This window comes from Musca vetustissima, unplaced genomic scaffold (assembly GCF_032173495.1).
Source record: "Musca vetustissima isolate MV318-11 ecotype Yass unplaced genomic scaffold, APGP_CSIRO_Mvet_v1 utg26421, whole genome shotgun sequence".
In the NCBI taxonomy this organism is placed as follows: domain Eukaryota; kingdom Metazoa; phylum Arthropoda; class Insecta; order Diptera; family Muscidae; genus Musca; species Musca vetustissima.
This window is the reverse complement of record NW_026880720.1, coordinates 1-10,556: the sequence shown is the minus strand read 5'-3', so window position 1 is coordinate 10,556 and position 10,556 is coordinate 1. Positions and strand designations below refer to the sequence as shown.

The 10,556-nt window shown below is 34.3% G+C and overlaps 2 protein-coding genes across 2 annotated transcripts; both read left to right on the top strand.

The window, feature by feature from the left end:
• The first annotated feature begins 5,806 nt into the window (after window positions 1–5,806).
• LOC133326503 (uncharacterized) lies at window positions 5,807–7,005 on the top strand. Its single transcript, XM_061535125.1, has 2 exons — window positions 5,807–5,942; window positions 6,014–7,005. Exons 1-2 carry the CDS (start codon window positions 5,807–5,809, stop codon window positions 7,003–7,005), a joined length of 1,128 nt encoding a protein of 375 aa, XP_061391109.1.
• Window positions 7,006–8,440: 1,435 nt separating this feature from the next.
• LOC133326502 (uncharacterized) lies at window positions 8,441–9,815 on the top strand. The gene is made up of 2 exons (XM_061535124.1): window positions 8,441–8,588; window positions 8,848–9,815. The coding sequence occupies exons 1-2, from the start codon at window positions 8,441–8,443 to the stop codon at window positions 9,813–9,815; spliced, it is 1,116 nt and encodes a 371-aa protein (XP_061391108.1).
• Window positions 9,816–10,556: the final 741 nt, after the last annotated feature.

Genomic DNA, 10,556 nt, shown 5'->3' with positions numbered 1-10,556 from the left:
TGGAAAATCGCCGATTTTTGACCAACAACCAAGTTAAAAAATAAGGAAGTTCTTCGCCGATTGGCTTTATCCTAGTTCATACGACAGCTATACACTCACCGAGAAACGTGTAAAAATTTGGAATCGATTGGATTATTAGTTTTTGAGTTATCGTGCCCGCCATTCGCAAAAGAGAAAAACGCGTTTAAAGTTTGAGAAGCCCTTCAGCCGTCACTTCATGCTGACACAATAAATCAGCTATATCTTCAAGAGTTCTTGAGATTTTCACTTGAAATATTGTAGGGACATTCTTGAATTAGTGTAGATTTAAATTAAATCAAGAGAATTTTTGACCCCGAGAATGGGGGGTGGGTCCCCTTTTTCGTATCAATCGGAAAAATATTAGGAGTTGCATCATTTACCTAAAATCGGACGAAAGTTGTCAGAGCTTAATTTATATTAATTAATTTATATAAATTTATATTACATTGTACATATAGAAATACATCTGAAACGATTTTCACGAAACTTAACACACGTCATTCTAGACTTTGGTACACCATTTACATTAAATCGGACGAATGTGGGAGCTGTATCTAAATTTGAACCAATTTTCACGAAATTTACCACACATCGTTCTAGAGAAAATCCAGTACGCTATGCCAAATTTCACCCAAATCAAACGAAAATAGGGACTTTGGTGTACCATTCACATAAAATCGGACGGAAACATATATGGGAGCTATATCTTAATCTGAGCCGATTTCCACTTAACTTAGCACACATCATTCTAGACTCAATTCAGCACGCAAAACCAAATTCTGTGCAAATCGATAGATAGATATATATTTAGGGACTTTCGTACACCATTTACATTAAAACGGACGAAAATATATATGAGAGCTATATCTAAATCTGAGCCGATTTTTACCAATTTCAATAGGGTTCGTCCTTGGGTGAAATAAATGAGCTGTGCCAAATTTCATTCAAATGGAAAAAATATAGGGACTTTTATGCACCATTTACATAAAATCGGACTAAAATTTATATATTCTAGACTCAATTCAGTACGCTATACCAAATTTCAAATGCAAATTTGCAAATCTATAGATATGTAGGGACTTTGGTGCACCATTTACATTAAATCGGACGAAGATATATATGGGAGCAATATCTAAATCTGAACCGATTTTTCACAATTTCAATAGGGTTCGCCCTTGGATCAAATAAATGAGGTGAGTCATATTCCATCCAAATCGAAAGAAATATAGAGACTTTGGTGGACCATTTACATGGAATCGGACTAAAATATATATGGGAGCTATATCTAAATCTGAACCGATTTTCACGAAACATCATTCTAGACTCAATCCCAATTTCAATAGGGTTCGTCCTTGTGTCAATTAAATCAGCTGAGCCAAATTTCATCCAATTCATAAATTAATAAATGCGACCTGTAATTTGTTTACAATTTAACGTTGACAGATGGACGGACGGACATACATAAATCGACTCAGAAAGAGATTCTATGCATTTTCTCAAAAGGGACCATGTGTCTATCTGGTTTTCTTTTGCCTGTTACAAACATATGCACATAGACATAATACTTTGTACCACAATGTGGTGAAGGGTATAAAAATGGACTTAAGCCACTTTCAAAATTAACAACTCAAATCATGAATATATAACCATGAATATGTAATCATGTATGGATATCCGATTAAAATTTCGATATCTTATAAATGGAGGGTTTAAAAGGGAATGTCAGTATATATTCATCTCGACAATATATGCAAAAGTCCTGAACAGATTCTCACGGATCACTGGTCTAAATGGGATCACTGGTCTAAGTAAATGAGCCATGCTAATTTTCAACACAATTGGTTATAAGATGTGATCTGTAGGACAATAAATGTGACCTGTAAATCGTGTGGACAAATCATTGTAAGTATATCGTAAAAACCGTGAGCCAATATTGCATCCCTCAGGATGTTACACACAAATGTTCAAAAACTTAATTACCTCTACAACAGTATTAAAATACCGATCATTTTTCTACAAACCTCATAGGTATTTTAATAACTTACTTTAAATTATTATTTGTGAAAATTTTATTAAAAAAAAATACACTTACTCTCAAAATGTTTGCTGATCTTCATATCGTCTACCCCAGCGAACAAAATCAATTTTGCATGCCTTTTTTGAAATGTTTCCCGTGTGTTAGTTGTGATTACTTTGTGTTCAAGTTCGAGTGTGTTGTGTGTGTTTGTGCACTTTTTCCAAACATAGCTTTACCAACATGTCACTGCATCAGATGCAAATATGGTGAGACATGACATTTAAGTGACGTCTAAATTTAAGTTCATACTCGCAATGACGATGTTGTTGGCCGTTACCAAATGCGGAATTTGTAGTTCCAAAACGTCGGATTCCATTCACGGCTGGCAGTCGTCTATTGTAACGACGATATTAATAATATATGTACAATTTCATACGCATATTTAGCAGTGCAACAGACAGACATATGTCGGTTAAGTGAACACTTACAGTAACAACAACAACAACCACAAGAACAGCGACAAGAACAACATTGTTTATGCCAGTTAAATTAAAAATTTTACCTAAATATTGCAGAGATTGACAATCTGGTGACATTTGATTGATTACTGAACCATTCTTGCAAACGAACAGTCGATCGATCGATTGAACCCGACGAACTAATCTAATTGACAACAACAACATCATTGACTGGCTAATTGACAAGATTTGCAATTTGTTTGGGGTCATGTTTACAGTAATGATTGAGACACTGATGAGATCTAGTTTGGGAGGTGAGTGTTTTGTACTTCTGTCAACAACATTTCAATATTTTTTTAAACAATTCAATCAAATTCTGTTCTTAGAAGTACATTTGCAATCGAATCAATAAATTATAGAAACAAGTATGGACAAACCTAAAACCAAGTCAAAGAAACGATTTCGCAAATCCAGTTCGCGGCGAGCCGGTTTATTATTCTCCGTCAAACGAATTCGGCAACTGCTGCAAAATGGTGAATATGCTGAAAGGATTACAATGGGATCAGCAGCATATTTAACTGCCGTTATTGAATATTTGACGGCCGAAATTCTTGTTCAGGCTGGAAATTTGGCATCGACACATCAGCGAAAATTTATTCTGTCTAGATATTTACAAATGGTCATAATGTCCGATCAAGAATTAAGAACTCTACTAATGGGAGTTACATTTGCACATGAATGAAATATAATAATTTTGAAATAAAGTTGTAATAATAACATTTTGGTTTTTAATATAAATTTGATTGGTTGCACTAAGGACCAGTAACCCAGTTTTTGGCAAAAAGTAAATTTTAGGTAGAGAGGAAAATAACGACATATATTTAAAGTCTGGAGAGTTTGAGCTTCACACCAGTAAAATTTAATACGAGGGCGGTTCGGAAACTGCCTATCAATGAAAGAGAATAGTTAGTTTTTCAAAAATATTTTTATTTTTCAATATATACTCCTGAAAATTCAATACACTTAGTTCAACGCTTTTCTACCAAAATAGTGGTTTACAACTGTAATTACATCTTCATTTGCGGTAAAACGGTAAAACACAAAATTTAACATGTGTTCATAACAGAGATGGAAACTTTTCCAAAACACTTAACTTTTTTCTGTTTATACTGCGCTTTTTGTGCTAGGCTAAGAAGTTTCCGAACAGCCCACGTATCATTGCTTACACGGTTTACAAATGATATGAGTTCAAAATCAAATCAAAATTTCATATTTTTGTTTATATGAGTTACATTCGGAAAATGTTATATAACATTGACATGAAATGAAGGTCAATTAAACAGTTCGAAATGATGATTATAATGATGGTGAACATTATTAGTAATAATCATCAAAAATTTCTTATTTAAAACTCAATTTGATTTTTTTCAAAAAAAATCATTGAGCGGTGCAGTATAGTCGGACGAGCCGACCATATGATACCCTACACAACTTCCACGAAAATCTAACTTTGCGTTATTTGCACCCTCTTTACACCCGACTAAAGGTTAACAAATATTACTAATATTCAGTAGACGAGGGCTCTACAGATTCTCTTTACCGTAGGTTGCGTTGTGACATTGGGCTTTCAATTGCGGCCTATATATCGACTAAAAAAAGAGTTAAATTTTCGGTCCATTTCATCCCAAAATTATTATCTGATCATCCTTGACCATAATTGAAATCTCATGGAAAATTTCAAAGCGATCAGCGCTATATTTCGGCTATCTAGTGTGATAATGGGTTACTGAATAGTGTCTGAATTCGTAAGCACCTGTAAATATTTAAGTGTAACTCCCACATTTGAGTACATACGACCATATAATTGGTATCAATTTAAAGGCCAACCACTTCTCTTGGACATACTATCAACTTCTCGGGTCTAGATGCTTCAGGGGCAAATATATACGCCATAGAAAACAAATTTTGCCATTTTCCACACAAAAGTAAGGGTCCATTTGACCCGTAAATATTAACCGATATTTATCAAAACAGGCATGCTTATTCTTTGGCCCGATCCCCTTCTCCATGCAAAAAATCGCGATGTTTGGGCCGAAAAAATTAAGTATTTGGTTTCATCCCCTAAATATTAACCGATATTTGCCAAAAAGGGGTCTTCATTGGCCAGAACCCATTCTACATGCAAAATTTCGTCAGGATTGGTCCATAACTGTGGCCTGTATTGTGTTTACAAATTATAATGGACAGACGGACGGACACACATATCTCGATCGCTAGTCGAGATATGACGATCGGTATACTTGAAGGTGGGTCTAGGACCAATATTTCGCGGCGTTACAAAAAGCTTTAATACCCTGACAACATAGTTGTGTAGGGTATAAAGAGTACCCGAATCTAGTGTCAAGCACGGCGCCTAGACATATTATCTGTCCACATTCTGCGGCCGTTCGGAAACTTAGGAGTTATTGCCGATAATATAAAAATAGTCGTTGTAAATGCATGTAAAAATTAATAATAAATTAAATTTGACTTTTACTAACCTACATTGCTTATAATACAATTTGAAGATATTAATCTCACCTTCAATTAAATTGACTGTAATTTTTATTCTGGGTTAGCATTATTCTTACCAAAATGATCAATTTCGGTCCACTATTTGGGGATCTTGTGCTCTTTTTCAAATAAATTGCTTGTAATTTAGTATCTTGATTTCTTTTTGAATTCTCATTAACTAAAGTTTCGGGGTGGGTCTCCTTTAAACGTACCACCCATTTTTCAATATTTTGCGAGTTTAAGAACGCTTTCCATGCAAATCTGCTATATTTCAACTGTACTTTCCGTCGCTGTTGTCAACACATCAATGGTAATTACAACTCCGAGAGAACGAATTCGCCTCAAAACATGCATAAATAATAACATAGCGCATAATATGTTTCTTCCTCTTTTCACGGACAAATTTGACAAATAAAAACAGTGTCAGGTAGAGAGCAGCTTGTTTAGAAATTCCACTTCAAACAACAAGAAGATTTCTCCTTATGATTGGCATGCTCCGAATTCTTTCCATTCTACATGCATCCAGACAGAAAGAAAGAGATAACGCAATGAAATTCCAAAGTTTGGATTCCAAACAAACAAGGATCAACAAATATGCCTAGCACACCACTCTCTTGGTGTGTATTCAAAACAGAAGAGAGTTCTCTCTCTCTCTTCGTTTGCCCATCCCTTGTCTCTTCCTGTGCTCTATCGGCTAGGTAGAGAAAATAAGCGGACTAATGGAGCGTCTTTAGTTGAGCGATAACAAGCAAGCGATATGGATGTGCGACGCCTGATCAACGAAGTACGTTCACGACCGGTTTTGTGGGATGCCAACCATGTGAAATACAAATGTCATGCAACAATAACAAAACAGTGGAAGGATATCGCCAAAGCGCTTCAAATTGCTAATGGTGAGTAGATAAAGGATAATTTTAGTATTACAACGTAAATGTTAACAATTATTTACTCTCATATTTTTTAGTTGACGAATGCCGGCGAAAATGGAAAAATTTACGTGACACCTATCGCGCCTGTCTCAACAATGCCGAACGTCAAAAAGAGAAATCCAAATCGTTAGGTGTATATGAACCCAATAAAACTTATATTAGTAATTGGGTCTATTTGAATGAAATGAGTTTTATTAGAGAATTTGTTCGTTTGAAAAAATCTGCTAATGACAGTGTTTCGGACAAAGATGACAGGTCCAAAAATAATTCTTCCAGTAATAGTATGGATGCGGAGAATGTTATGACAGATGATGGAATGTATTCTATAAAAGAAGTCGATTTTGATTTGGATGACAGCGATAATTTACATGAGTTGTTAGCTATAAAACAAGAATTTGAAGACACTACCACGAATTTAATAGACGAAAGTAATACGTCGCGAGAAACAAATACAACAATGTACAGTGACATTGAAAATTGTGTACCTACTTTTCAAGAAATTAAAACAGCAGCAACAACAACGCCGCCAGCTAGTAAAAACATACAAAAAGGTCTAACTACCTTTAATTTACCAGCTGCAATACAAGTCAAAATTGTACCAAAAAATTCCAGTGCTAATCAACCACCGTCGTCACCACTGACGGATAATACCAACAAAAACGAATCAGCTGCAGCGCTCTCACAACAACACGATCAGCAACAACAGCAACAGCGAATTCATTTCCTTAAGAACCTTGAAAAGGAGGAAGAGAAACTAATAAAATGCACACAAGATGATATGAGTTCGACTGCGTCCACCCCTCATCATGGCGCCGAAGATCCTGATCGCAATTTTCTCATGAGTTTTTTGCCACACATGAAAAGAATGGATGATTTGCAAAATTTACAATTCCGCTCGCAAATGTCGCAATTGATATTGAATATTTTTATACCACCATCAACAACAAATGGCGTTGCAGCCGGTAACCAAACACTACCAACGCTAACACCAAATCCACACTTGGTCAATCGTACAAATCGTAGATAAGAGAACAAATTATCAATTAAGAATATTGTCAGACTAAAATTTTAGTTATTTAAGAATCTTTTTACTTTACTATTGTCACATTGTAAATATAGAACGACTGACATATCTTTAAAACATGAAATAAATGAAAAACTTAAAACATTGAAGAATTTGGTCATAATTGGTATTCACTCAGAAAATGTAACAGTATACCCATTAATTTTCCGGGGTCTTCGTAGAATCTGAAGGTTAACATCCTGTGAATATTCTGTGATCCAAAAATTTACAACGATCGAAATGTTTCTCTATACGAAACAGAACTCGATGACGAATTCGCTGATTTGGCCCAAGAAAAAAAAATACAATTCCACTTACAAAATCAAAATGGGTTTGGAGTTTTTTTAAGTTTTATGCCTTTTTAGGGCGAAGGATCATTCATGTAATTTTTTTAGTAATTTCTCTTTCGAGATCAGCTTTCATTCTGAAAAAAATTGTTTTTTGCTTTCTGAAGAAGCTTAACCCTTTCAGTGTCAAAGAAAAATGTTGTCGGAATAAAAATCTAAAATTTTGTATTTAAAATCATAGTTTAGAAAAAATAGCCATTGTCATTTTGACCCTCGGCCAGTTTCATCTGTCTTTCAGCAAAAACAAAAGCATGAATAGTAAAAGTACATAGGATAAACGAAAAATCACAAAGAAAGAGAGTACTTTTAAATGTCGAATATATTCGACAAAAAAACTGAATGGGTTAATACGATAGGAACTTATTTCTGTGGCATTGTCAGGCATATTATTGGTTAATGCTATGACATATCCACCATATAATGGTCCAATCCATTTTTAAATATTCTGATTAGTGATAAGTAAATCGATTAATCGACTTTTTTTATTGAAAAGTCTAAAAGTCGAAGTAGACTTTTTCCCAAAAATTACACATTGCATATTCATAAATATTACTTGGAAAATTTTTAAAAAGGACCTATCTTTTTTGCTATACTGAAGGACATAGTTAAATTTTCCAACATGAGACTTTGTTTTTGGTATTTCATTCTCACCGATAATAATAAAAAATAATAATTTCTTTTTTTAATCTGCACATTGTCTATATGATTTTGGGGAAAGTACAGAATATTGCAAAATATCTTCTATACTTTCCCCAAAATGTTTTATTTTAATATACAAAACTTATATTTTTATTTCTGATAAATCAGATTTTTATTAGTTATGGTCTTTGGTCTTAATTTACCATACGTGGCCCCACAATCGACACTAACAAATTATTGTGGTAACACTTTTTTTCTATTAATCAACAACAAGTATACACCGAGAGTTGATATAAACTCGTGGAACGTATTCTCTTCGTACGTATACTTGTCTCACCAACTTCGTTGTCTAAATGTCTGTGTGGGCATATACAACGAACAACAATAACGAATTGGCTTTAGTTGAGCGAAACATGTCGAACGAAATAGATGCCAAGCAGTTGATTTACGAAGTACGCATCAGGCCTGCATTGTGGGATTTAAAACACGTTCACAACAAATCATATAAAACGGTCGGCAAGCAGTGGAAAGAAGTGGCAACAGCTCTTGGCGTCGAAGATGGTAAGTACACAAACAACAAAGACTTATTCGTTAAAATTTGAAAGGTTAAGTTCACAAAAAAAAGACACACAAAAACATACAAACAATATCACCATAATCTGGTATACACAACTGAAATCAACAACAACAACAATACGTTATGAATTCGCCATGTTTCTCTTTTTCTACTTTCATATCGCTGTTTTAATGGCTACAACTTGTTTGCTGTGTTATGGTTGTATTGTTGTTTTTTTTTTCGATCACGCTACAACCGGTTCAGTTGAGCAATGTCGGCGCAAATGGAAAAATTTGCGAGATGCTTATCGCGCCTTAGTGAGACGTTCAGAAATTCGCAAACAAACCGATAAAAACTTGGGTGTTTATGATCCACAAATTGATTACGATAGCAAATGGATTTACTACAAGGATCTACACTTTATACGAGACAATAAACGTAAACGTCGAAGTCGCCGTGAATTAAATGCCGAACAAAATGACAGATTACAAAATGATTTTAATGAATCACAATTAAATGACGTTTCGGAAATTAAAATTGAGCCCACACAAATTGCAGAAGATGGAATATATTCGGCTGAAGAATTTACCGATGATCATGATGACAATGAAACGGATGAACATTATGAGGGAATAGAAATTGAGGATGATGATGAAGATGATTTTGATAATTTGGATATTTTACCAGAAGAGTTTCAAAGTATATCGTTGCCGGAACAAGAATTTAGGGATATACCCACATCCAGACCGCTTATTCCCGATCCCATAGAACATACAAATATGACAGATATTAACGTTAGTACAACAAAAAATCGGACCACCCATCAGACGACCAGTGCTAATAATAATAGCACCACCAAAAATTGTAAATGCGGGTCGAGGAGTGAACAAAATGTCCATTTCTTGGAAAATCTTGAACAAGAAGAACACAATCTAATGAAATCCACACAAGATGATATGAAGCGTGCTACAAATCATATTGGCGATTCTGATTATAATTTCTTGGTTAGTTTTCTGCCACAAATGAAGAAAATGAACGATTTCCAAAATCTACAATTTCGTGCGCGCATGAGTGATTTGATGTTGAACATTTTGGTGCCGACGACAGCAGGGCATGTATCTAATACTCGAATGCCAATAGCTGAACATAATTATTTGTATAATCACACTAATGAAAATAATAAGACCGTCTTAAATGCAGCTACTTCCACCAGTTCTAATTATTTTTCATAATGTTTAATATTGTATGCGGATATTATTTTTGTTTTTAATAAAATATTCAATACTTATTGAAATGTATCGTTTATTTGAATATTTCAACCGGGATGAACACATTTGTAGGTATAGATCTACCCCAGTCAACATTTTATGGCAATTTTAATCATAAACGAGCCCTTTACAACGCCTCACAGCTATTAAATCAATCGAAGTTTAGACTTAACTGCGCAAACAACACTTGTAATTATTTCTGAAATCACAGCATAAAAATTACACCATTTTTAAACTTTCGATAATATCTGTATATCTAAATGCAAAAAAATAAAGTAATGATTTTTAATGTGCAGTTTTGAATTGTGCACTTAAACAAAAAATTCTGTGCACTTAAAATAAATTCTGAGAATATTTGAAAATGTACTAATATTCCCACGAACAATGGAAATACCGTTGTATGGGAGGCTAAACCAAACCATTGATCGATATATACCATCAATACCATTGTAGGAGTCATAACAATTTTTTAATGTTCAATATTGCCAACTTAATTGGGGTTTCAACACACGTACGGACATTTTGAAACCGACCCGCTATTAAAATCTACAGGTATTTAACAATTTGTTCACTCTTTCATTCTGATCATCTTTATTATACTGGTAGTCACGACGATTGTTGCGAGGTGTTGCTAACGGAATAACCAAATTAGTATAGCATCTATTATAACGTAGTGTGCATAACTAAGGGTAGAGAACTATGAGA

What these genes read in the sequence shown, in the direction of transcription:
- LOC133326502 (XM_061535124.1), top strand. Translation starts at nt 8,441, where the DNA reads ATGTCGAACGAAATAGATGCCAAGCAGTTGATTTACGAAGTACGCATC. An exon ending in AGCTCTTGGCGTCGAAGATG is followed by an intron (nt 8,589 to 8,847) that starts GTAAGTACACAA and finishes CAACCGGTTCAG; the next exon opens with TTGAGCAATGTCGGCGCAAA.
- LOC133326503 (XM_061535125.1), top strand. Translation starts at nt 5,807, where the DNA reads ATGGATGTGCGACGCCTGATCAACGAAGTACGTTCACGACCGGTTTTG. An exon ending in AGCGCTTCAAATTGCTAATG is followed by an intron (nt 5,943 to 6,013) that starts GTGAGTAGATAA and finishes CATATTTTTTAG; the next exon opens with TTGACGAATGCCGGCGAAAA.